We start from the raw sequence: 27531 nt of genomic DNA, 5'->3' as shown, positions 1-27531 counted from the left end.
ACAATGGCTGCATTGCACACAGGTGCAAAAGTGGTGCTTTGCAGGAAGCGGCAAACACCAAGAGGTTCCCATCAAAAGAGCGGAGAATTTACACTAATTCCAGGTGAAGTAACCTGCTGAGATTTAAGGCTTCCCCTACTGAGTAGATTCTACTGAGTTATTTTTTTTCATTAGTGGATTTGTCCGCCTTTAATGTGTTCCTAAATGCAGGCTTGCAGATATTTCCTAAGAACTTTGAAAGCAACTCTGCTAGTTATTTATTTGGCCTGGATGAAACTCGCTCCCTTATCTGGCAATGTACCTAAATATCCACACTGCATCAGCGTTTATTAAAGAACACTCAAGTAAAACAGAAAAGAAAGGTTTAATTCCAAATCTATTAAAAAAAAAACAGTTATCTTTGTTCTGGCAAATCCTCCCGAAAAAACAAGGCTCTGTGCTGCTTCTGTTTCTCATTCGATCACCGTTTACATGCTTGTAAGTCACATAGTAAAAATGTCACAGCGGTATGTTAAACTCATGGGGATAATTAAATCAAGACTTTGAACACCTCCAGCTATACTATAAAGTTCAAAGACTGTTTTCCATTTAGCCTTGTTTAGTTATCTTGCTGGACGCTTGTAAAGGTTAGGTCACATTCCTCAGGTGGCGCTGGGGGTCTCGTGCAAAAGACGAGCTTTATTTTAAACACACTTTTCAGTCTTTGGATTTAACAACCAAGCCGAACAGTCAGTTAGATGGGAGAGTATCGTGCCCGTCTTCAAGAGAATAAGTAGACTTTCATGTTACGCAGAATGTTCCCACCGGGGCGAGGTAGTGCCCTTCAGAGATATTTAGCCTGTCTGTTCGCCTATGTCGTGCATGGTAAAGGAAATGGAAGCAGATTTCAGATGCACCTCTTAGTGCTTTTAGTGAGGGTAATGGTTTAATGGATTGTGATCAAATGGGAGGGAGGTGCAGCAGGACAGGCATTAAGTCCACCAACATTGGAGCTGATCTGAAGGATGAAGGTTTGAGCTGGCCCAGAGGAATATAAATAGCCCACAGCCCATCCCTTCAAACCTCTCTCTCTTCCTGTTCACCTGAGCAAGAAGAATCTGCATAATCCTTGAATTAAAAATTTCTGTCCTTCCACGTTAGCTCCGGACCAAGATGAGACACAAAAACGACTTACCCTTCCCTTCTGAGCAGTTCCCACTTTGATTCATGGACCACTTGACTCTTAATGTTGAAGCAAGTTGAATAAAACATATAATAATGGCACATGCCTTCTGCATTTTACTTTTAGGTTGGAGCAGTGTAGTAGGTAGAAGTCTCTCCTACCTCAGTGTATAATACATTCATTAGATTTGTAACCTAGTGCAGTGTATGATTGAGGCTCTCAGTGTGAGTGACTGATTGCAGCTATTTGTTTGAGAAGGAATGGGGCGTGCCTGCAAACAACACAGCCGATTCAGGTTGCCAGCATTTAGCTGCAATGATTCAACAGTATTGCTCTCAAACTGCAGTCCAGACATTATCCAGCTTTACATGATACAGCGGGGGAAAATAATTATTTGATCTCCTGCTGATTTTCCAAGTTTGCAAATCCGCCAACTCAAGAAAGCACATGTCCAGGCCCCTCTTAAGTTTGCCGGTGAACGTCTAAATGACTCAGAGAAGGCTTGGGAGAAAGTGTTGTGGTCAGATGAAATCAAAATCAAGCTTTGGCATCAACTTGACTTGCCGTGGTTGGAAGAATAGAAAGGCTGAGTGTGACTCAAAGAACACCATCCCCACAGTTAAACACGGAGGTGGAAACATTATGCTTTGAGGATGTTTGCCCAAAAGGTTTTCGCAAATCATGCCATGTACTATAAAATCTTGGATGAGAACCTCCTTCCCTCAGCCAGAACACTAAAAGTGGGTCGTGGATCAGTCTTTCAGTATGACAATGACACAAAACATACCGCCAACGCAACAAAGAAGTGGCTAAAGAAGAAGCACAGCAAGCAGAATAATTACATGGACCTTAAAGATCCAACATGAGACTAAATGAGCGAGTCATTAGGGCTGCTCGATTATGGCAAAAATGATAATCACGATTTTTTTCACTGAAATTGAGATCTCGATTATTTGACGATATTTATTTAACAATAACAATGTATTGAATAATGACTTTAAAGATTGTCAAAAAATAATATAAAATAGTGTGCAAATACTGATAACAGTGCAAATGTTTGCAATATAAGAAATAAATGAAAAATGTAAACATCTATGTTTAGTGAACTTTGCAGTGTTGCTCTGTGGTGCAGCTACGACACTGTAGCAAAGTTTACACACTATGTCTACTTGATCCACGTCTGACTCCGCGAACCCATAATGTTTCCACACCACTGAAGTTTTTTTTACCTCTTTTCAACCAACAGCAGTCACTCTCCTCTCCAAATAACTTCTGCTTAGCTTTCCAAGCTTCCCTCGGGTCCTCTTAATCAGCGGTCCCCAACCCCCGGGCCTCCGTGAGTCGTTTGGTACCGGGCCGCGAGAGTTGAGGCTCAGGTGTGAAATGTATAGTTTTCAGGGTTTTTATCGGTTTTCAGCGTTATTTTGTTATCGTTTTTATCGTTTACTCTGTCATGGTCCTGGGTCGGTGACCCAGCGCTTTCAGTTGATGATTATCACTTTCTAGTTTATTTCTGATCTTGTATTGGTTGTTGGTGTTTGGTTGTGTTTATCTTCCCTACCTGCGTCTCCCTCGGTGCTCTGTTCATGTCCCCGTGTTGTTATGTAAAACAGTCTGTGTGTTTCCTGTTTTACTTTGTAGGGTTGTGTCTCGTTATGTCCATTAGTTCCAGCTGTGTCCCCTCCTGTGTGCCATTTCCTGATTACCTAGTGTGTGTATTTATAGTGGGTGTCGGTCTGTGTTCGTTGTCGGCTCGTCTGTGTTTCATGGTGTCCGTTCCTCGTCTGTGTCTCTCTGCCTCCCACCCCATTTGTATGATCCGGTTTGTTATTTAGCTCACCCAGTTTAGGTTTATGTTCTGTCCTGCCCTCAGTTCTGTTATTTGTACACTGTAAATTAAACCCTCACTCATATCATCATATCGGCTGTCTGCATTTTGGGTCCTCCTTTTCCTCCACACCACACGGCTCACCCCGCCAGCCGTGACATACTCGGTTTTCCTTGGTCTTTTCACGTGTGTTATGAATAAATGTTATTTTTTTCGGTACCGGTACTAGTTTTATTTTGTTGTATTTATCCGCGACACCTTAAAGGCCGGTCCATGAAAATATTGTCGGGCATAAACCGGTCCGTGGCGCAAAAAAGGTTGAAGACCACTGCGCTTAATTGTTGTGACACGTGTTCGAAATGCAGAGAGGTGCGCTCAATTTGCCACACGGAGCAGCGCAAGAGTAAAGCACGAGGGAGGGGCTAATAATCGGCTCAGTCGTTTTTAATGATCGTTGAAAGCCCAGATCGTAATCGAGATTAAAATTCAATTAATTGAGCAGCGCTACTAGTCATGACCAAAAAAATGACAATCGCTCGTCACTTGCTTCAGTAACTATGAGCTGTCTCGCAGCTCATAGTTACTGAAGCAAGTGGTAACCATTTGAGTTTACAAAACGCTGCAGTTATCAACAAGCTGTGAACACACACACATAAAAGACAGGCTAAGCCTGCAGCCCACTGAACATACTTGTCTTCAGAACACAACTTCTAATTTATTTCATTGACGTCCTCTTTGGTAGGAGGACATGAAGGTGGGGTGGTGGTTAGCACCGTTGCCTCCTGGATATGAATCCCTCGGGTGTCTGGGGCCCTTCTGTGTGGAGCTCGAATAATCTGCCTGTATGAGTTCTCTAAAGGTACTCCGGCTACCTCCCCGCAGTCCAAAGACATACATGTTAGGTTAATTGGCGATTCTAAATTGCCCATATTTTTAGAGTGAGTTGTTTGACCTGTCCAAGGCGTACCCAACCGTTTGACCTATGACAGCTGAGAGAGGCTCAAGTCTCAATGAAACCCTGAACTGGATAAACAGAAGATGGACTTTTGTTAAGATGTAGGAACCAAATGTGCTTAGGGTTAGGGTTAGGAAAAGATCATGGTTAAAAGGTAGACTCTGAAAGCAATAGAGCCTGTTACCAAGCTACATTTGCTATTTTAAAAAAAGCACAGAAGAGTTGATATATGTTTCTTCACATTGCTTCTAGATATCTACATAACATATACAGACAGCAGCCTACTCAGTCTTCTCCTACTAAGGTAGAAAAGGGTATCAATGACAACAGCTATTGGGTCTTTAGGTGCTCAGCAATACACCTCACAAAAGTGAAGTTGAGTGGATAAGCAGTTGTCAAGAAAACAAAACAACACACATTCCCTGCAGATTATAGTTCATAGAAAGAATGCATTGCCTATATAGTCAACAGTAGTGTGCAAACTTTAAGTGACACCAGTTGCAGTGACTAAACTTTCATGGCAATCATCTAACAGATGTCATTTCGTTCACTACCAAAGCCCCTCTGCAACTAACAGAAGAGCTTACACTGTCATCCCAAGAGCCATGCTGCTATCATGGATAAGACCTATGGAAATGAACAAATCTTGAAACAAGAACCTTTGAGAAACACTGCTTTAGATGTTAACAAGCTGTAAAGAAAAACTGTACCATCAACACTAAGATTACTGACAATCCAGCTTCCACCTGAACAACAGTAGCTCCTTTCAATTTTCCTCATGTGCGCCTCCTTCCAAAGATTGTTTGAAAATGTGAACAGAAACTTTTGTGACTGTCACATCCAGCAGACGAAGGTTTAAACTGAGGTTGAGGCATAATTAGGTGTTCCATATAGAGCCGTGGAAAACAAGCAGCAACATTATTAAAATTTTAATGTGACTTTTCTGCAGGCTGCTCTGTAATGAGACAAAAGTGTTGTAGGAGGGTTACAGGAACAGTGTGGCACACAAAAATAAACAAAGGAGGTACTTTCACACCAAGGTAATTAGAGTGTTTATGGGAGGCAAGAAGGTTCTTGATGCCACAGCAAGGGAAGAAGACAGAGGAAGACAGAGAGGGGAGGGGGGTAAACTAAGGCTCATTGTTAGGCAGGTGATTTACGAGGGTACGGGGGCTCCCGGGCCCTGCCAGTGGAGGGATAGAGCTTCTGTCGCTATAGCACCCTCGGCCCTTTGTATCCATTGTGCTTAGCCGGGGCTGGGGGGCTGTGTGTTCTGGGGATGAAAGTGGGTGGAGGGAGGTTGGGGCGATTGTTGGTTGAGCGCTGTGGTGCCATTGCAGGGCCGGGGCCTGTACATCTTCAACACAGACAGCAGCACAGATCAAAGGCAGCACTGTTCCCCTCTCTCTAAATCACACAAGCCTTTGAAAACTTCCCACATCATTTGCACAAAGGGATGATATGCCTCTGCTATGCAAGAAGACCACTGTGTCAGAAAACCAAACACCAACACTTTACAGCATCCACAGTGCAAAAATTATCCCAAGTTTCCTTTTCACTGAAGTTGCTTTGCAAAACTGTAGCTTTGCTATATGCACCTTTCAATGGGCTCCATGCATGTCCTGCGCAGTGCCGTGGGTAGATTAGCTGTCTGGTGTATATAAAATGAGGTCACCTTCTCCCTCAACTCCAGACAGACGTGGCTGTCTGAGTGCTGTCTGCCTTTCTCGACAGATAGGTTTGTCACCGTGCACTGCTTGACCTTTTAGAGCTTTGGTGATAACACTGCTTCAGGCCAAAATCAATTATGGGAGGCTAACATGATAGCAAATAAAGGAAGCGTGTGATCCTAGCATGATCCTATTGATGGATACAGATTCTAAGGCTGCCTGGTCCGTGTCACTGAATTTCTGCTGATAATTTCATCAGACAAGCTAATGGAAAGTCCGACAGCCTCGTTTTGATTTTCATCACAGGACAGTGTAGCATAAACACTCTAATTCTCTTCCTTGGCAGCAATTCATAAACAGTTATACTGAAGTGAATGAGGATTAGAATTCAATTAGAAAGTAGGGCAGTGGTTTTTACAACAACCTTTTGTAATAGAGAGATTAAAAAATATTGTTGTGATCTGCCTTTTTGTAACTTGTGTTGATTTCATGCAGGTCCGAAACAAAATAAAGAAATATTTGAAACATCTTAATCTTGAATGTTTCTTAATCCTCTTCAGATGTGTGCATGACAACTACACAGGGAGACTTAAATGACAGTGGGTGGTTTGTTGATTTGTTGATTGTTCAAACTTTTCTTTTGCCTTCAAGCCCTGTCGGAAAAATATCATAGAACATCTTTTGTCCAAGAAAACAACATTTCAGCTTTAGCCTGAATAATTTTTTTGTTTAACCCTTTAAGACCTACCATAGAACCAAGTCCGCCAGAGCTTATATTATATTTTTACATGCTGTAGTGCCATTTTTGGGAGCATTTCAAGTTGCTATACATCAATACAACCATTATAGCCCAGATTTTAATAATATGTCTGCATTAAGTGCATAGTAATTACATAAATTGCAAAAAAGTGCAATAAACTACAAAAAAATTAAAATTGTTTTTGTTTTTTAACATATATTTCTAGTTAGAGAAATTTAAGAGGCTTATCCCTCAAAACTGTAAATACAAAAAAGTTGCATAAACTAATTTCCCACCACAGGAAATTTATTTTGAGTGTCTTCATAGTTTTATTTTTGAAATACACCAATTTTTATATATTGCAGGAAAAACGAAAATAAATATTATAATGCAAATTTGCAAAAAAGCAGCATATGCATCAAAATAAACTATTTCCAGCAGTGCAATATGAGTCCTAAGCATCCCAGAAACGACACAGAAAGTCATAAAGTCAAAGATAACTTTTAAAAACACCAGTATAGGCTCATGAGGCCCTGATGGTAAAAAAAAAAACACGACTTTTCCGCAAAATGACGTCACTTCCTGTTTCGGGCAGGTCATGGCGGACATGCAAAAGTTCGCGCTGACGTCTATTCCAACGTAGGAAGTGTTATGAACAGCTGATTGGATCGGCAAAGCGTGTTTCTGGAATATTATGTTTTTGTTGCTGCAAGTGCTTTTTATGCAGTTTTTGCAAAGCTATATGTGGAAGGAAACTGTGACCGAGGACAAGCTGATGGCATAAGATGTAAGTACAACTCCTCCGGTTTCATATGCAAAAAAAATTATTGTGCTAGCTTACATGGTTGCAGAACTACCAGGATTTAAAAATAGTTACGCAAAACAGAGCGTGCCCGCTCTGACCAGCTTTAAAGGGTTAAACACACCACGAGTCTGTCGCCATACTCAATGATGTATGAGGGTACTACTAACATTGGAGGAATCATCCTACTTTTAGAAGGTAACATTTAGCAATTTTCCCATTTTAGTTTAACATGTAAGCATATTTGCTAATTAGCACTAAACTCAATCTGAAAGCTGATAATGAATACTATTAACTTTGCATCGATGTGCTCAAAAAGCGAGTATTGAACTGTTTTTGACCTGTAGGCAATGGCAATAAATAAAAAAGTTGACAGCCTGAAAAATGGCAGCATGAAGTTTGGCATGTTCATTCTCCTCTGGGCTACTGCCATTCAACAGCCCACACCATAGCTCAAATTTGATCATGGTTTTACTAAAGCCAGGGTCCCAACTGCAAGAAGAGTGAGAAAAGAGCTAAATTAATCTGAACATGGTACTGTAATAGGATGTCTCTATTGCAACAAGTCAATTTGCAAAATGTCCTTATTGCACAATGAGCCATAAGTGTATTGTAATTTATTATTATAGATTAGTAACTTCAGCAAAAATACTGTGCACTGAGAGCTTCATAGAATAGGTCTGAAGGACCTAGTCGTCTTGGATTGGCAATGCAAGAGTCTTTGTCCAAACCTGAGAAGGTGTGGTTATAGGTGTTTTGGGGGCACTTTAGGAGGCACACCACTCTTTGCTGCTGGAGTTCTCAAAAAGTTTAAGTGGACTTGCCAAAGCATACGTGGGGGCAGCAGTACATGGGGATCGAACGGAAAGTTGCTACTGTAAACAAATGCTAGAGCAGCAAAGCTAAATCAAGACCAGGAAAACCTGGACATCAACCATTCTGACAGCTCAACTCCAGACTCCAGAAATATTGAACAACTGCTTCAGAAAGACAGGAAAAAACAGCTTTAGCACAGAAGAAGCTAGTTGAGAGAGAGTTGGGAGTCAACTGGAACGTGGATCAACAATGAGATGAAATTTTCCATATAGGGAAATCCTTCAATCCCGCTTCTGTTTATCTCAAAAAGTACCATCTCAAATTGGGAATATTTATCTTGTTACCATTCATGATGCTCATGAAGTCAAACACTGATTTTTTTTTTCAACATTTTTCACAAATTTCTTGTTCAATAATAGCGGATTGCTGGTTCTGGGTTTACAGTTAGCGTTCATATATTCAATACACTGTGATGGTAATAAAACAATAACATAATGACAACCTACTGCAAATTTCCAAAGATTTGTGCTGTGGGCATCACAAATGTTTGTTGTTAACATCGTGGCAATCCATCTAATAGTTCTTGAGTCATTTTGCAAATAACAAAAAGTCGATGCTTTGTTTTGTCGATGTTGCGTGAGATGAAAAGTCTCCACAAATAAATAAATAAATCATGTTCTGCGGACCATGAACACATGGACTAAGTTCCACAAATTCAAAACAGTCACTGGGATTTCACAACATACATACTATACGGACGAGCCTTGGCTTCAAACGTGCTATATTTCCAAATGACGATTGCATGATGCATTTGAGTCAATTAGTTTGTGTTCAGGGCAATATAAAAGAAACTTGAGAGCACTGAGCATCAGAGTGTTTCATTTGTAACACGTCATGAAGTGCTGTGAGGATATGTTTAAATAAACCATCGCTTCTGTTTATTCGCTGCCCACTGAGCAGCCGGTGTTAAAAAGCTGACAACAGTGATAAAGGCATAAACGAGCGTGCGCTGCCCACTGATGCCGAGACCCAGTCTGTGCCGAGGTGAGCGCCCTGTGGTGGGGTGCTATCAAGATCAGTGGCTCACTGCGCTCATTAGGCGACTACTTGCATGTGATTTCATTCATCAGAGCAGGTCCACTTTTTTCTTTCCTGACATCAACTTGAAATAATTATGCATTGTGTCTGGCCCCGGGGTTGTGAATCTGAACCTTGAGTCAATGATCCATGCGCCATCGTAATCCATCATACAGCTGTTGGACTGCATGCGAGTGTGTGTGTGTGTTCGGGAGCTGAACAAGGAGGAGGCAGAGATAAAGAAATAATAATTCCTCATCCTTCGTGCCACATCGTTATTTGAATGGAGAGCATCTCGCGACACAGACACGGTAACACCTGGCACAGAAAGGCTGGGCAAAGGCAGCTGCCGAGGACTTGGGCACTGATCAACGCCCTTCCATCCTCAAATGCCTGCAGAGAAATTGTTCTGGCATTTAAGCATTTACGATAACGCCAGCAGGAAAATCCCTGGTGGCAAAATGACATTTCAAAGTGATGTAAACAGGTAAACAGCAGTATTCAGTTGTGCCAAATTAACCCCTTGGTTCACAAACAGTCAGGGTAGGGGCATGTCTGAGAGTGAGAGCCAATTCGCTGTTCTCCAAATTAGGCTAACCTCTGGGGAGGGGAGGGTCTCGCTCTCCCTCCTTCTCTCTTACACACAGAGCAATATATTACCTTTTTGGTGTGAGTGACTGACAAGTTTATTTTACCCCTTTACACTTTTCCCACATTCTCTTCATTAACCCTTCATGAGACCAAATTTGCAGCAAGCCCTTTAAAAAAATGAACACTAGCAAGGACTGTTAACAAGTTGTAACTATGGGCAAATACAAGCACAGGCAAATGTAGACAAAGCATTTCTCTCTCTGCACGTCTTGCTACATCAATAATACATGAGACCGCCTCCTTCTCTGTGATTAAAGGTGATGTATCCAAGCACCACAGGTGCTGCATCACCAAACTGTGCTTTCAAATTCTAGTTAGTAAAACATGTGTACAGTCTGAAAGGGTTTCTTCAAAGAAGCGATTATGCCTGGCAGTGAAAACATGAGAGGATGCTGTGGGAAAGTCAGCAAAATTGAAATGTGTGGGTTAGTCAGATCTTCAAAGACTGAAAATAAGCAGAAAAATAAGACTTCACGTCACCTGACCAGGGCGTTCTTCACAAAAAAAGCTTTAATTGCAACATTTCCCATGAGTTTGTAGCATGCAAATGAATGTGCATGTTGTGACTGCTGTCATCTTTAAGGAGACTGCAGCTGTCTTATTTCTACATCTTGCATTTCCTGCTCTTGCAGAGTCAGCCAGTATTGACAGAAACCCTCGCCAGGAATCTAATGTCCCCCAGACGCTGGCCAGGGCTGGGCAAAAGGCCACATCCAATCAGCACCACCACCAGACAATATCAAAGACCAGTGGGCGAAAGGAGATGGGATTGGATGGAGGTGGCATAGAAGGAGGGGGCGAAAGAAGACAGAATGAGAGGTTGAATCTCATTAGCTCGCTTTTAAAGATGAGTCACCGCACAGCAGATTACTGAACACCATCCAGGACATTGGAGTCATACAATGGGTACAAGTATCAAAATTACAGGGAAATTGAACAGAGAGATTGCGGGGGGGTCCCACGAATGATGAGAAGCAATGACCATGAGCAAACATGGTGATGGGATGAGCCGGCTCAGATGGAAGGCGAGAGCAGAAGAGGTGTCACTTTTGAGAGAGATGCATGGCGGGAGATGCATGATAGCGCAGGTTGGTGTGGAGGGGGGTGGTCGGCCAGTGTGCTGGCATCATTTACCTGCATCACCACTTGCTGCCATGGTAGCGGTTGGCTGGTGGGGGGGTTGGGAGGCAGATTGGCGCGCTCTAGCTGTAGGTTGACGTTGCGACGCTCCTCCTCGAGGGCGCGGGTCAGCTGCTCGAAACGTGCCTCCTGCTCTTTCACTGAGGCCAGGATGCTGGCGGCTGAGCGAACGTCGTAATCCTCCATGTTCAGTGTCGGTCGCGGTTTTACAGATCTTCCAAGTCGAGAAGGGAGGGAAGAGAAGGGGGAGGAAGAGGGGGCACCAGGTCATTCAACACACCCAGACCCAAAAAAGGCTGGATGAGTGACATCAAATGGCTTACGCATGCCTCCAGATCAAAGTCAAAACAAACGGCTTGTTTGCTGGCCAAGATGGGACACACAAGCTTTAACAAAGACCACCGTGACAGATGAAAATGAACAATTAGGGTGGGTGACTGGATAAGGGAAATAGGGTTATAACACAAAGAGTGTATCGGCTACCGACAAATCTTTTTCACTCTGACCGTGGTTTCTCCAGCCAACACCCTGAAGGGACATGCTCAGATTCTGCTCATAAAGGGTGACTACAAAGTCTCTGATACTGCAGGCCAGCACAGCAAACACATTAATGAGGATGCACTGCAGGGTGCCAATTATGTGTTTGCTTTCAGAAGTTCGAGCCTTTCTTATAATTAAGACAATCCTGGCACCGGAGATAGCATTCACTGCAGATCTGCAGGAATATCAGGGATGAAAAATAAATACCTAATCCACCCATTCTAAAAACAACAAAGGGGATGCAACAGCACAGTGGAGACTCACAAAAGCAAAGATTTTTTTTTGTGTTTGTTTGTTTTGTTTTCTTTCTGGATATGATCTCAGCCCTACAAATGAACAGTCGTAGGCATAAGCGTGGAGGAACGGCGCTGTCATTGGATATAGTCATGCAGAGAGCCGTAATGCATTTTGACACACAGGCGCTGTTACAGGCACAAATCCAACACATGCAAGATTCCCACAGCCACCCAAACGGACACCCAGGCCTGGTATCAGGCACGCACGCACACGCCATCTATCATAAACAATCAGGATTTCCAAATAACATTAGCAGGCTACAGAGCACATCAATGGCACACACACACAGAGCCCGATATTCATAACTGATGGCGGTGTGATATCGAGGGGGCTGACAGCACAATAACAAATGGGTGGTTGGACATACAAAACCCACAGTAATACAGACCTAGTAGATAAGCAGGCTGAGAGCTGTTAGAAAAGAGACATCCCTCTCTCAAAACAGAAGCAGAGGGATGAAACGGCAAAAGGAACAGAGAGCTGGGAGAGGGGAGGAGAAATAAAGGGAAGACAAAAGAGAAAATGGAAGAGATTAAAACAGAAGTGAAACAAAGAAAACACCATACAGCTCTTTTAACTACCTGACTTTGTAGTAAACTCAAAGCTAAAGAAACAAGTATTGGAGCATCATCACTTTATTAAAGTTTGTCCACATTTTATTAAAAAATAGAAAATGCTTTTTATATTTAAAATAAAAAGCTTCATTACTCAAAGTGTAGCTCCGTTTTTTACAGCTAGAACATTAATCGTGCAAAGTTGGCAGCTATCCCAGGGCCTCCAGATTCCCCTGTTCACTGGTAAAGGGTGATAATGTGATTAATTGAAAATGTATTGTTAGCGTGCAACAGCAACTGATAGAGAAAGTCTGTGGTGGGAGAAAAACACAGTTAAAAGAAGAAAAAATATTTAAAACATTCCAATTTTGCCCAATAAACAAAAAAATAGATATTTTTCCAACAAACTGTCACGTTTTTAACGACCTGACATGTTAAGAAACTGTCATTTTTTTCCAGTGTGCATCAGTAAAGACATTTGCATTCATTTACAAGTCATGATATGCTGCATACTGGTTGACGTGGCAGACACTAGAAGGTTAAACAAGAAGGTTCTCTACAAAAATCGAGAGCTGACACTCAGTCAGCAGTTGCATTATATCAAAGCATTCTGGATATTTTCCAGCTGATCTTGTCGCGAGGAGGAGGTCTAGCTCAGCAGGGGTTCACCAATGCAGACGCAAGCATTTGAATCTTAAACAGCTTTGGATACCAAAACAGAATGTATGGCTTTCAAAGGGTGTGTACATGTGTGCATAAAAAGAGCCTTCTTTTACAATAGGATCTGGTGAGCACCAATAAGGGCCTTTGAAGCACACAATCCCTCTTTGAAGTTTCCTACATGCTGATCATTTATTTATTTGGAGTGGAGTCTGGCTCCTTCTTGCAATACTACCAAGGAGAATGTGCTTCCAAAGTTAAACTCCACAACCATCTGAACAAAAGAAAATGTTTCATTTCCTGTTTACAGGAACAAAATCGCTCATTAGAACTCTTGAGAATCTAGTATTTTTAAATGAATTGTTCTTCCTAAAACATCGATGTCTGGTATGAGTTTACGGTAATCAGCCGGTCAGGTTTCAAAATGGAAACAGGGCTGGGAAATGGAAAACTGCGCTCAAAAATAGCATCCTTGTCTGTTTTCAAAGTTATCCACTGCTTGAGATAAGTGACAGAAATAGAGTCCCATAGGCCGTGTTGATTGGGCATACTTGCGGACAGACTCTAATGATTCACACCCCTGGAGGGTTAAGGGGGCAATGTAACCATTGCTTCCTGAGTCATAAAGGGAATTATATGGCAGGCATGTCAGCTACGCCCCACAGCTTATCATTACACACCAACTTCTGGCCATACTTAAAATAGCCCAGAATGGTCAGGGAGGGGGCATCTGAAGAATTCCCCTCTTCCACCATGACAGCCCTCTTTTTTTATTTTTGGCTTTGGTTCAGCAGATGTTTGATAACGGCCTGGGTCAGAGGGGATACAAACATAGCCACGTTCGTAGATACACCCTAATTACTCCCAAACTTTATGGTGGAAACATATCAAAATACAACTCCAGGGGTGTGGAGTGTCACTTGTGTGTGCCACTACATGAAGTTTATGTGTGGAAGGAATGAAAACTAATCAAAGAGATGATATTAAAAAAAGGAAAGAAAAAAAAAACTGTTTAATTAATTCCACAAAGAGAAGTGGGTTACATCTCACTACTCTTAAGGCGTAAACATCTTTAATTAAAAGGAAAACAAGCTCGTGTTCCATGTGCAGAGCTGACGCTTCACTCGCGCTGTTGCAAGGCTTTTCCTCAGCAGTGAACGCGCTTTAGCAAAAACTCACCGCTCTAAAAATAGCCCGGTAATAAATATATCCACACGGCCACATTTTTGAGTGTGGATTGGTAGATGAGAGGCAGCAGTCGCTCACTTCAAAGGCCTGCTGGAAAATCCTGTAATAAATCCCTGGCACTTTATTCATCAGGTCTGTTGGACTCCCCTAAAACAAATCTTCCGATGACAAGACCCTCTGCCATCAAACCCCTCTCTGCAGTAAACTGGCAGACATTTGAACTGATGTTATTCTCAAGAACAGCTTGAAAGGAGTGAGGCGCCAGCGGTCTGGTTATCTGCCTAAATTACACAAAGGTGGAACGGCAAAGATTTGAGCTCTGTCCTTTCTTTTCCTCTGGTGTAAAGCAGTGCTGTGTACAGACACACACCAGGAGTTATGGCTGCTGATGTTGCCTACCAGCAGTTTAGCTCGTATCACCATCTGAAACAGCCAATGTGGAAACTTGCCAACTGCATCTGTAAAAATAACCAGTTATTCCACTGAGGACTGGGTGTTAAACCCTTAATGCTTTGCAGCCGGGAGGTATTTTGGAAGTTTAAGGCGAGTCAAATGATGCCATATTAGTTCTTAGGATTTTTTTCAGTGTTTGATTTATCATGATCTAATTTTCAATCGAGATAAAACATAAAATACGGCATGCTAATTTGTGAGATTCAGGTTCACATCAGGTTAGCTTACAACAGAGCTATTATTGCCTTTTCCCAGTATTCATGCTGAGTGTGAATCTTTAAACTTTTTACATATTCCTCAAATATCCACTGTTTTCATTTTGACTTTGGTCAATTTTAAGAATCAGAGACCAAAGACTGACCTGATGTGTCGCTCCTGAGGAGGCCAACAAGAGCAGAAGCCTCATATCATGAGGGAGTTGGCTACGGGGTTATTAGGGAATTGGGGGAACAGATTGGGAGGTAGAGGATGAGGATAATTGAGTGTGACCATTGGTGCCCGATATTGAGTTAGGAACATTCACCTGATTAGGGACTAGGTGGGTGGTGCTGTTCCCCCAGTCCACCCCACCCCTTACTGCCAATTTACCCCTTCTAGAGGCAGCTCAAATTAATTCTTTGCCTAAACCCATCTGATGCACATCTGAGGATGCAGCTCACAGCGGCACAATTGGGTACTTAAAAACACCTGCTCCTCCTGAGTGTGTGTGTGTGTGTGTGCAGTCTTTAATCTCCTTCCGCTGTTGACGTTTCATATAGTCAGAAGACAAATTGGAAATATTAGTAGTATTGCTCACCTTAAAGTGTCATCGCAGAGCCAGCAATTTCAGCCATTTAAGAGATTTTTTTTACCCTTTGCTAAGAAGTCCAATACGTCAAAGCTCTCATGGAGTGTGACTGACAGCTAAGTGATTCATTATAATGACAGACACTTAGCTGCTGTGTTGGATATTTTTGCTCAGCCACAGGAAGCTCTTATAAGCTGCTCAAGAGCTACTCAAGAACATGAAAGTCAGCTTGAAGTGGGACTTGCAGGCCGTTGCAGTGATGAAGTGATAGTTTATAGTTTCTTTTTGTCTTTGAAAAAATGACACAGGATTCATCAAACACTTGTTATTGAAAAGAACAAGTTAAAAAAACACATTTTTTTTTGTCTCCGTCTCCACAGCAGATGCTTCCTGTCAAAATTCTGACTTTCACTTCCCGTCTGGAAAACCAAACTGTTCCTCTTTTACAGAGACAATTTTAGAGTTACAAGCAAACATGATTAACCTCTCACCTATAAATGAGATAAAGTCTACTGTGTGTTTGTATGTGGCTCGACCTCACACGAACTTGTAACCTTTTCCACCAGACAGAAGGCCAGCACGTACACATTTAAGATTATAACAAGCATTCAAAAGCATTTAGGATTATAGATTCAACTCAACAGTTTAGAGTGGTTATAACTGCACCTGTAATAAAGGCTAATCGGGTACCAATATGTTTAAACATCTGAATGCAATATCAATACTGCAGATTATGTTATTAATGCAATGGTAATGAGGATGATGATTAACAATAACAGTAAAATATATTTCTAATCCCTCACAATTGCTAGGTTGACCATGTAATACATGTCACTGAAAGATGATTGCCATTTCCAGCACATATCTGATATTCTAACTGTAAATAGCAAAGATGCTTTGAACACTTCCAACAGAGATGCAACAGGAAATAGAAAGAAATGCACGGTCACCGGGACTGATCCTCCCTCTGATTTAGTATTCCTGTTGCATTTCTTTGAGGAACATTAAAGTGAGTGCTAATGCCCACAGGAGCATTGTTGAGTGACACCAGGATAAGCAAAGCTTAGCGAGGTGTGGTCTCCAAAACTAAACATTTTCACAGCTAGAAGAAAAGAAATTCAGTTGGTGTTTACCTGTCCTGTATAATGTGGAAAATCTTATGCAAGTACTTCATATTACATACAAAGTAACATCATGGTGAAGAGAAAGTACACCCTCTTATAGAATATGGCAAATAAAACCTGAGACATATACTAAAATGCAGAAGCAGTCTTAAGAAACGAAGCAGACGATTACTGCTTATATAGGATTTAAGAGAGTAAGTGCGAGCGCCTCAGAAAGAGCAGAGGTTTTACCAGTTTGCTGGTTTGGGCATTCAGGTGTGTGTTAACGCAATGCCAAGCAGGAAAGACATCAGCAATGATCTTAGAGTTTGCTGCTGACAGGGAAAGGTTATAAGGCTGTTTCCAAAAGATTCCATGATTCTACAGTGAGAAAGAAAAGAGTCATGAATATATGGGCGAGCAGAGGCTTTCTATGACAGAGGAGGATGCTAGAGACAGGATCAAAGTGAGGCAGATGAGCTGCTGTGGTGTCCAAAAGTGAGCAGCCAAAAGAAATAGAAGGCTGTACAGTGAGAAAAATTATTCACATGTGAAAAAAATTCAAAACAGCCACCTATCTTCCTAGGAGTGGATGATGGCACCGGTTCTGACATAAACGGTAGTAACCAGACCGAAAAGCAGCGCACATTTCGGTGCTTTTTTTTCCTGAGCTGTGATACACTTTAGATTCTAGCCAATCATTTTACGTTTCCGAGGATAGTAGGCGGGTCCAGGTACGTACGTTCTTTTAGAGCAGAGCTACAGATTAAAATGCCCAAGGCGAAGCGGTCAAAAGTCTGGCTGTACTTCACAGCAAAAGATGCAAACTCAGCAGCTGCAACAAGTGCTTTAAGCTGATACTGTGATACTGTCAAAGGAGGTAACACCTCAAATCTGATGAAACACCTGGCGACGCATAGCGTTTTTTTTAAAAGCCGAAAAATGCGCCGTATTTGATAGCTTGCTGCGAGACCTCACACCGAGCACATCTACTGTGGGTGTGGTGCCTGTTATCGGACCCGGAGTTTGCAACATCCCCCAAAAACCCGAAGAGGAGAGTCCTGGCCCCTAGCCCTGCCAGTGTAGCAGAAATGATGAGGATGTTGATGATGGCAGCAGCCGTTCCTCTCTGAGTCAGTCACTTAATGTTGTTTGTGTATAATTTACGTTGAGTAGGCTAACCACGTTATTAAATTAATGCATGTAAGGTGAACTAGCAAACACCATCATAGCTACATGCGGCTGTCTTCTTGTTTGATGGCAGATACTCCCTTCACCCTGGCCAAAAAGGCTAAAATGACCAAAGAAAAAGTGGGAAACAGTTAAACATGAGAGGTTTTTGGACAAAGTTTGTGTTTTTTCCATTGTTTAAGCACTGCTTCCAGCCAAGAGTGATGCCATATATGCCCCATAGCTGCAGAAAAGGCTAACATTGTTATCTTTTTACAAAAAAACAGCTGAACATGAGAGGTTTTAGGACCAATTTTGTGTTCTCCATTCTTTAAGCACCGGTTTGAGCACCGGTTTGAGCACCGTTTAAGCACCGGCACCGTTTCAAAAGTACCGGTTTGGCACCGGTATCGGATAAAACCTAAACGATACCCATCCCTAGTAGCGGTAGAGTAATGATTTGCTGCATCCTAGATGCATGAAGGAGCGTTTCCGCAGGTCCTTCCTCCCTGCAGCTGTCAGACTGTACAATCAGATCTGCTCCCAACAAACATAGATGTTCACATCTGCGCTGTAACTGCAATAAGTTAATTAACCGATTCACACTACAACCTGCTTTGCTTCTTATCTGTAGTTATTTTTATTTAATTTAATAACTGTACAGTACTCTCTGTTTATAGTAACCATTGTCCTTAATGTAAATATGTAAGAAAAATTGTGTATGTTTCTGTTCTGTGTCCTGTGTACTTTTTGTTTGTATATGTGTCTTTTTGGCTGCTGTTACAACCAAATTGCCCCTTGTGGGACAATTAAAGGATTATTCTATTCTATTCTATTCTATTCTATTCTATTGTCTATTTGGGCTTGTTTTGCAGTCTACCATGAACTCCTCTTTATCCCAAAGTATTGTAGAGTCAGCTTTCCAAACACTGCTTCTGCATTATTGTTAAATAAATACACAAGACTTCACCTCAAGTTGTTACATCATTTTAAGACCTGGTAAATTCTAGAGAATCTTTTATTATTCCCTGATATATAAAACTTTGGAATTGACAGAGGGTGTACTTTTCTTTTTACCATGATGTAGATACAAGATGCAATATAACTTAAATGCCACATTCATTTGAACTGTCAGCCCAGTAGGCTGCCATTACTTTGTTTGCTGTGTTGTTATAAAGCTATATAAAAATGCCAGTGCACTCAAAGACCTCATGAATGTTTATTAAGCACAGTCACTGTGATGCAAGTAGATTTTATGCTATGACTGATCCAGAGGGACTAGATCCTCTTAAACATTATGTGTTTGTGGTTAGCAAGATACTGGCATTAGTAAGTCAGCTAGACTCTGATTACACCCTAACTAAATTAACTGGGAGTCTGTTGAATAAGGCTACGTTCACTCTGCAGGTCTTAATGCTCAATTCCGATTTTTTGATCAAATCTGATTTTTTTGTCTGCTCGTTCACACTACAGATAAAATGCGACAGCAAACACGCTCTAGTGTGAACGCTCAAAGCGGCCCGCATGCACAAAAGAAGACGTCACACACAACGCGCTCTGTGTAGACCCAGAGCAACAGTATTGTTTGACTGATGGCCTTAATATAAAGACTTCGGACTTTACGTTTCCCAATTTTTGCTTTAAGTTATTTTGTTATTTACATAATAATGTAAATAACCTAATAATGATCCTTATTGCTGTTTTAGAGGAGCGCTGCTTCAAAGGATAGCTGCAGATTTCTGTCAGAATCTGCAGATTATACAGTACAAATAAAATGTTCACGTTTCTCCAACGTTGTCTTCCCAGCAGTTTCACCGGATGGCCAGGAAGCGTTCACAATGTCTTATCAGGCGCTGATAATTGTCGTCTGTCTTGTGTCAGTGACGTAAAAGACGGATTTAATGCGACTTGATCGTTCAAACAGCAGTCGCTTTCTAAAACATCGGATATGTATCGGATTCAGTACCACATACGAAAGTGACCCAGATCGGATTTGAAAATATCGGATTCATGCCGTTCACACTGTCATACCATGATCGGATATGGGTCGCATAGGGTCAAAAAAATCGGATTTGATGCGCTTTCGCCTGCAGTGTGAACGTAGCCTAAGATTGTGTAACATAGTCTACAGGTTTTGATATGGTGACCCGAGCTCAGGTAGATAAGCCACAGCAAGGCATCAGAGAAACTGGATTAAAGCCTAAGTCTTAATTTAATCACAGCAGGCACTGATTCATTCATAATTACAATGCATTCTTTTCTGATGATCAAGATATTTGATATTTGCTCTTCTAAAAGCTCCGGAAGAAGCAACGAACTTAATTATTTCCACCACATCAATGTGGAACTTAACTGAGACTTGAGAATTGCTTTTGTCTTGCACTTATATACGACTGACTCACACCTCAAATACTCAATTACACAGTTTGTTTTTAGAAACTGGACCAGAACGACGTCATCTCCCGTTCACCTCTAAAACACACTACAGTGTGCAGAGAGCTAACATTGCTTTTCTACTGACATTTACCACCAGTGATTTAACTGTGTGGATCGCTGAAATAAGAGCACAGTTACTGGAGAGAAAACGCCTCTCATGTATTGACATAAAAAGCACATAAGGCACCTGAGCGACAAAGCCAATTGAAAGGAAGCTCCTTCGAGGCGCGATAACAGAGAAAGTAAAGTCTCGGATTTGCAAGACAAGGGGAAAAAAAAAATCAGGAAATGCAATTACAGCAATGATGAACTGAACAAAGTGATTAAAAGAAGCAGGAGGTGTAGAGAGAAAGGGGGGCTTACCTTTGATGTTGGTGAGTGCCGTCAGACCACAAGTAGACTGAAGAGAGGCGTAGCTCTGTTGGAGTCAACTCGTTTGTTCAGTCTGCCAGGAAAGATCTGTGGATTAAACACAACATGAAAAATTAAAGCTGCAAGTAGGACTAATTGGGCCCTTGGCCTACATGCCGGGGCTAGCCGCAGTCGAGAAGCTTTATTGTGACATGTAGATGTCAGGGGATGTTGCATAAAGGAGGTTCAATTGCTCTGTAAACTGAAGCGACATGAGAACACCACATAAGGTTACGTTTGTTATTTGTTGGAGCAGCGTGGGATTTTAGTCATCAAACTGTTTAAGTTAATTTTTAAAAATGTGCTGAGTTGTTGTGGGGACTAAGGCAATGATAGATGGATGTTTTGTAAGTTTTGGAATGATGCACACGCTTACTAAATTATAATAATAATAATAATAATGATAACTTTATTTATAAAGCACTTTCAAACAAAGTGCTGTACAACTATTTGAAACTAAAAGGATAAAAAATAATAATAATAAAAGCGATACATAGCAATACAGGTAAAAGACACAATACAAGTTAAAAACAGTAAAAATTTAAAAACTAAAAGCCATAGAATTAAGACATGTAAGATAAGGTGAACAAATGTGTCTTCAGTTTAGTTTTAAAAACCTCCACAGAGCAGCCTGCCTAACATCTTGAGGGAGGTTGTTCCACAGAAACGGGGCACCATAAGAAAAAGCTCTCCAATTGTCTTTTTTCTGGCTCTAGGAACCTTTAGAAGACCAGAGTCCTGAGATCGGAGAGCACGGGATGGAACATAAAGATGTAAAAGGTCGGAGAGGTATGAAGGTGCCAGTCCATTTAAAGCCTTGTAGGTGAGCAGCAGGACCTTAAAATCTGCTCGAACCTGACAAGGTAGCCAATGAAGAGAGTTCAGTACAGGGCTAATGTGCTCAAATTTCCCAGTTCTTGTTAAAATGCGAGCAGCTGCATTTTGCACCATCTGTAGACCTCTAAAACTTTTCTTTGGTAGCCCAGAAAGAAGAGCATTACAACAATCAATACGTGAGGACACAAATGCATGGACAAGAACCTCTGCAGTGTCGCTTGACAAACCTTGTCTGATTCTGGCTGATGTTCCTCAAATGATGGACTGTCTTTGTTATCTCTTTTACACGAGACTCGAAAGAGAGCACCATGTCAAACCACACGCCCAAGTTATCCAAATCATGTCTTTAAAATGTACTGTGGGCCAACAGCTGCTATCTATTTTGACACAACCATGCCTAAGAAACAAGAAATCTTTCCACAGCTAAAATTTGACTAACGGACCACAAAATGTTGAGAAAAAGTTATTGAAACATGTGCATACATAAATGGGAAGTCGATATCTGGTATGACCACCTATTCTTCAATGCAGCATGAACTCCTTTTAAGAGTCCTTCATCGTTCTCCAGCGCTCGTGAAGGACATTCAAAGCTCTCCTATGGACACTGACTTTATTTTGTTGTGTTCTCTGTCAAGATGACCCTACACTGCTTTAGTAACATTGAGGTCTGGACTCTGGGGAGGCCAGTCCACGACTGACTGTGCTCCACTCTGTGTTTTCTATCTATGTAGGCTTTTACTGCAGTGACTATGTGTTTGAAATCATTGCCATGCTGGTGGATCAAAATCTGACCGTACTTTTCTGCGTTCATAATTACATCAATTTTAATAAGATCCCCAACAACACTGACTGAAATATAGCCCCACACCATGACAGGGCCTCGACCGTGGTTCAGAGATGGCTGTAGACACTCAGCTCTCTCCTCACATGCTCCATATGTACTGACAGTTATTTGTAACAAATGTGGAATCAATCCATTAGACCTGTTGATCAGTCCAGATCAGATTCATGACAGCCACCTTTCCACTGAGACCATTTCTGATCGAGGCTTCAGCAAACAGTAGATGGATCAGCTAAAGATGCATGCTGTTATCCAGTTTCCACAAATTTAAGGACATACTGCCCATGATGCCAAAATACGGCACATTTTAACTAATAGTTTTCACGTTTTTGGCTAATCACTTTGTTGGTGAAAAAACATTCCCCTAAAAATGGTCCCCAATGCCAGTGTCCCCCTTAAAAAACCTTCTGAGGATCTTCAGAAAGCCTGAAGAACTTCTGCTCAAGACCCTTTAAAACATGACAAGGAAATCTGGCTACTTAAATCTGTCATAGAGCTGTTATTCAAAGACATATAAAGCACAATCCCTGGAGGTGCTGTCATGCTTCTTTCCCTAACTCACTTTTAACTTGTACTGTACCACAAGGTTAAATTTTAGATCCACTAGACCTTTCTGTGCGTTTCCATCGAATATGGACAAATATAACTTTCATTTTTTAAAGTTCATAATTGTTTTTTTGAGGAACTTGTGCTCTACTTCTTCTTTTTTTTAGACAGACATTTTCTTTTTCTGTTCATATCAGTAGGTAGAAAACATGCTGATATTTTTCCAGACGCTAATATCCCTGAAAGCAAAAACAAACTGTGCCATAGGGCTGCTCAATTAATCGAATTTTAATCTCGATTACGATCTGGGCTTTCAACGATCATTAAAAATGACTGAGCCGATTATTAGCCCCTCCCTCGTGCTTTACTCTCGCGCTGCTCCGTGTGGCAAATCGAGCGCACCTCTCTGCGTTTCGAACACGTGTCACAACAATTAAGAGCAACGGTCTCCAACCTTTTTTGCGCCACGGACGGGTTTATGCCCGACAATATTTTCATGGACCGGCCTTTAAGGTGTCGCGGATAAATACAACAAAATAAAACTAGTACCGGTACCGAAAAAAAGAACATTTATTCATAACACACGTGAAAAGACCCAGGAAAACTGAGTAAACGATAAAAACGATAACAAAATAACGCTGAAAACCGATAAAAACCCTGAAAACTATACATTTCACACCTGAGCCTCGACTCTCGCGGCCCGGTACCAAATGACTCACGGACCGGTACCGGAGGAGAGTGACTGCCGTTGGTTGAAAAGAGGTAAAAAAAACTTCAGTGGTGTGGAAACATTATGGGTTCGCGGAGTCAGACGTGGATCAAGTAGACACAGTGTGTAAACTTTGCTACAGTGTCGTAGCTGCACCACAGAGCAACACTGCAAAGTTCACTAAACATAGATGTTTACATTTTTCATTTATTTTTTATATTGCAAACATTTGCACTGTTATCAGTATTTGCACACTATTTTATATTATTTTTTGACAATCTTTAAAGTCATTATTCAACACATTGTTATTGTTAAATAAATATCGTCAAATAATCGAGATCTCAATTTCAGTGAAAATAATCGTGATGATCATTTTTGCCATAATCGAGCGGCCCTACTGTGCCTGCTGATTTATTCCTAAATAAATACAGGAGACAGACAGAACTCTGACGAATATGTTATTCTTGATAATTAGGGAACACGCTCTCTACTTTCAACCAACCAATATGTCGAGCTGACCTTAATATTCACACTGTAACGCCTCTGAAATATAGACATCACAGACAGAAAGAAAGAAAAAAGGCCAGTGTCCAATACTGCAGTGCAAATTGGTTTTGATGCTTCATACCATGGGATGAATCATTCTGCCATTCACGTAAACCTGTCCAGAGGCTCTTCTTCCTTTGATGGCCGAGAAAACAAAAGCCCGGCAGCAAAACCGCTGGATTGACTAGACTCTTGAAGATGTCACTGATGATGAAATCAAACACAAGCGTATAAACACTTCCTCGCAGGCCAACTTTCATTTCAGGGCTATGGTTTTAGTAGGATGTAATGGTTCCTTAAAAATTGCCTCATATCAAGAAACACTGCACTCAATAAACACAGTTCCTAAATTGAGTTCATCAGTAGTTCACCTAAAATATTAAATAGTAGCTCAGCACAGATACAACTGGGATTCTGACAGATTTTCGATTAAAAAAAAAAAAAAAAAAATTCAAAGAGTTACTTGTCTGTGAAGTAGATGAAGCGCGAGAGAAGAAAAGAATTGTCCCACATCACCTGAATTTTAAAGACTTCTTTTTTGGACAATTTAGCAAATATAACCACCTAAAGTCTGCATGAACTCACGGTCATCTGCTACATAAACTACTGCGCTCGCCATGTTAAGTATTTCCAGATGCCGTTCTAACTCCAGGCCAAATATGCATCGTGAGTAGTGATGGCACGCAATGTTTCATTAACTATGATGGGGGGGGGGAAGTAAACTTTCCTTTCTAGGTTTGAGTTTTTTCTGTGATTAGAATATCTTCCTCCTCTCCAGCGATTCCTGGGTGTGTTCACTTCAAGGACAGATAGGCTCTGAGCACCTTGGATTGCTGGTACAAACATCAAAGGCGAAGCTAAACCCGGCCGCATTAGTTCTCACCTTGTCGCTCTCTCTCTTTCTGTGTCTCGTCGGATTCTAGAGGAGGCCTTACATCGCTCTTGAATCGAGATTATGTCAACACACAGTCACGGCTCAGAGTTTCCTTTCGGTTCATACGCATTTAAAATGATGCAATGCTCTTGTAAGTGGCAGGGCAGCGCAACAACGAGCCGGTTTGGGAATGAAAAGATCAACAGTCATTTGTGATGAATGAATGAATGACACTCCTGTCTCATCCTAGCTAATGGTGCTTACCTCCCACACAATTCTGTGGAGCTGACCAGAGGTTATCAGTGGGAGACTGTGACTATTCACTTGGCAGTCAAAGCTTCCTGTAGCTAAAGAGGTGTTGGTAAATTGCCAATTCTAACATATTGCTCAAGCTCCGGAGGTCATAACGCTTCAACGTCCATCGCCGGGCAGCACGGAGGAATACGAGTGGACAAGAACACATTTTTGTAAGCTAGTAGGTTCAACAAAGTTTTCTGCGTGGGCAAATCGCTGCATGCCTCAAGCTGATTTTTATACACACAACATCCCCAGCCAATCAGCTTTTATTTACACTGACCTCGGTTCTGTGAATTGTGCTCGCAGTCTTCGCCGTTGCCCCTGACGCCGCCACCATCATTTGACAGTAATAAGTGCAGAACTCTCATGCAATATTCGTGCTTTATATCAGCGCACTGATACCTCGCCTGCTGTGTATTATGCAGACAATTGCATATTCTATCACGACTTGTCCCCCCTTCAACCCACAGAGCGCCCCAGTGTAATTCTGTGATTAATAATGAATGCTGAGTGAGGGTTAGCAAGCGAGCTGACTGACTGACTGAAGGTCTGACTGTCTGGGGAATGCTACAATGATCAAGGCCTTTCTTCAGCTGTCAGCGCCTCTTTGCACTCGAACAGAACTGGAGGCGCATACGAAGGTTACTTGTGATTGCATCTGTGCAATCTGACTAATTGTTTGGGCAAATATGTAAATGCAACGTGAAACGTAAATGCTAAAATATAAACTGAAGAGGATTAATATGCATTGGGGTTACGGTCCAACGCAATATATATTAGGGGTGGGGGAAAAAATCGATACTGTGTAGTATGGTGATATTTTGTTTGCTAATAATGTATCGATACAGGGACAGCAGAAATTGATATTTTGTTACAAAAAAGGTTTTTGTGCTCTGACTTCAGAGCATGTTGATCCTTTTTCTGAGCAAGAATCCTGACATTCCTTCACTGTCCAAATGTGTTTAACTTTTTTTTGGCAGCAATAAACATGACAGTTTACTTATTTTAATTTAAGACTTGTTTTATTTTAATTAAGTTTAAAAGTTTTTTATTTAATGTAAAATTATATTTTGTTTTAATTTACTTTCAAATTCTTCAGTTGCTGAAGGGCTGCATAGTTTTCATAAACTGCATAGTTCAGAATAGCTATAATTGTACCAGATGGTTGCGTTCAGTTAAGTTGGACTAGACTGTAATACAAACCGTTCAGTTTGTCAACAATAAAACTGAAATGAGAGAAAGACTGAGTGTGAGACTTTGATATTAGAGAAAATGAATATTGATAAAGTTTACCTTTATGTACAGAATCTGAATATCGCAAAATAATTTAAAAAATTGCAATAATATCGTATCGTGCGTTAAGTATTGTGATAATATCGTATCGTGGGATGTATGGTGATTCCCACCTCTAATATATATATATATAACTTAAATTATAAAACAGGTTGTCGGAGATTAAGGTACAAGACCTCATGCATTTTACGATAATGATTCAGAAGACAGCATGCTGTATTGCTAGGATGTTGTTTGGCGTGTTTTAACAGCATTATAGCAGAAATAACTAACCTCACATTCAAAGAAACTTAACCTAACCCTAACAAAGCACTTTTTGAACTCTAATGACCGTGGCTCAGGGGGTTGGGAAGCGTATCTGTAATCGGAAGGTCGCCGGTTCGATCCCCGGGCTCTCTGTCCTGGTCGTTGGGCAAAATACTTTACCCTACCGCCTACTGGTGTTGGCCAGAGGGGCCGATGGCGCGATATGGCAGCCTTGCTTCTGTCAGTCAGGGCAGCTGTGGCTACAACTGTCGCTGCCTCCACCAGTGTGTGAATGTGAGAGTGAATGAATAATGGCATTGTAAAGCGCTTTGGGTGCCTTGAAAAGCGCTATATAAATCCAATCCATTATTATTATTAGTCCAGAGAGCTATAAGGAAGACACACTGTACCAACACAAAAACAAACTTTATTATGTGGACACAGCAGTTAAAGCCACTGAGAGGAATATTGTTATGCCTCAGGTTTACATATGACTCAAATAGCCTTCTCTGTCTTCTCACAGATTAAAAAGAAAGAAACTTGCACCTTATTGGAACATGTTTAGAACGTGCTGTTCTAAGACTGAATCCCCTGACAGCTCCGCATTTCAAGGTAACTGCGCAGCTGAAAGCAGAGCTAAGACACATTGTACTATAAATGCTCCCCCTGTGTGCAGAATGTGTTTGTAAAGTGCAGCAGCTACACAAGGAAACTACAGAGCGTCATTGTTAGTCCAGACAAACAGAGAGGCTCGGCTCACGAGAAAAAGAAGAGAAGCTCAGGTTTCGAGACTCATCGTGAGGAGCTGACCTTGGCTAACACTGCTTTAATTTAAGGCAGAAAGAAAATATTCCACTTCATCAGAACTAAATGCTTCTCAAGATGTTAACTAAGAACAAGTGA

General features: G+C 41.4%; 1 protein-coding gene across 5 annotated transcripts in view; it reads right to left on the bottom strand.

The window, feature by feature from the left end:
- Positions 1-27531, bottom strand: part of arvcfb (ARVCF delta catenin family member b) — a 297352-nt gene that overhangs the window by 161241 nt on the left and 108580 nt on the right. For all 5 annotated transcript variants that reach the window (XM_087848924.1, XM_087848925.1, XM_087848928.1 and 2 more), the window contains exons 3-5: positions 20392-20487; positions 12066-12157; positions 10835-11054 (exon numbers count right to left, since the gene is read on the bottom strand). In XM_087848924.1, the coding sequence (XP_087705050.1) occupies positions 10835-11026 (192 nt within the window). In that variant the 5' untranslated portion in view covers positions 11027-11054; positions 12066-12157; positions 20392-20487. The remainder of the gene's footprint in view (positions 1-10834; positions 11055-12065; positions 12158-20391; positions 20488-27531) is intronic.

This window comes from Neolamprologus brichardi, chromosome 12, assembly GCF_056152115.1.
Source record: "Neolamprologus brichardi isolate AB-2024 chromosome 12, ASM5615211v1, whole genome shotgun sequence".
Lineage (NCBI taxonomy): Eukaryota > Metazoa > Chordata > Actinopteri > Cichliformes > Cichlidae > Neolamprologus > Neolamprologus brichardi.
Note: the sequence above shows the minus strand (reverse complement) of the source record. Positions and strands in the feature narration are given on the sequence as shown.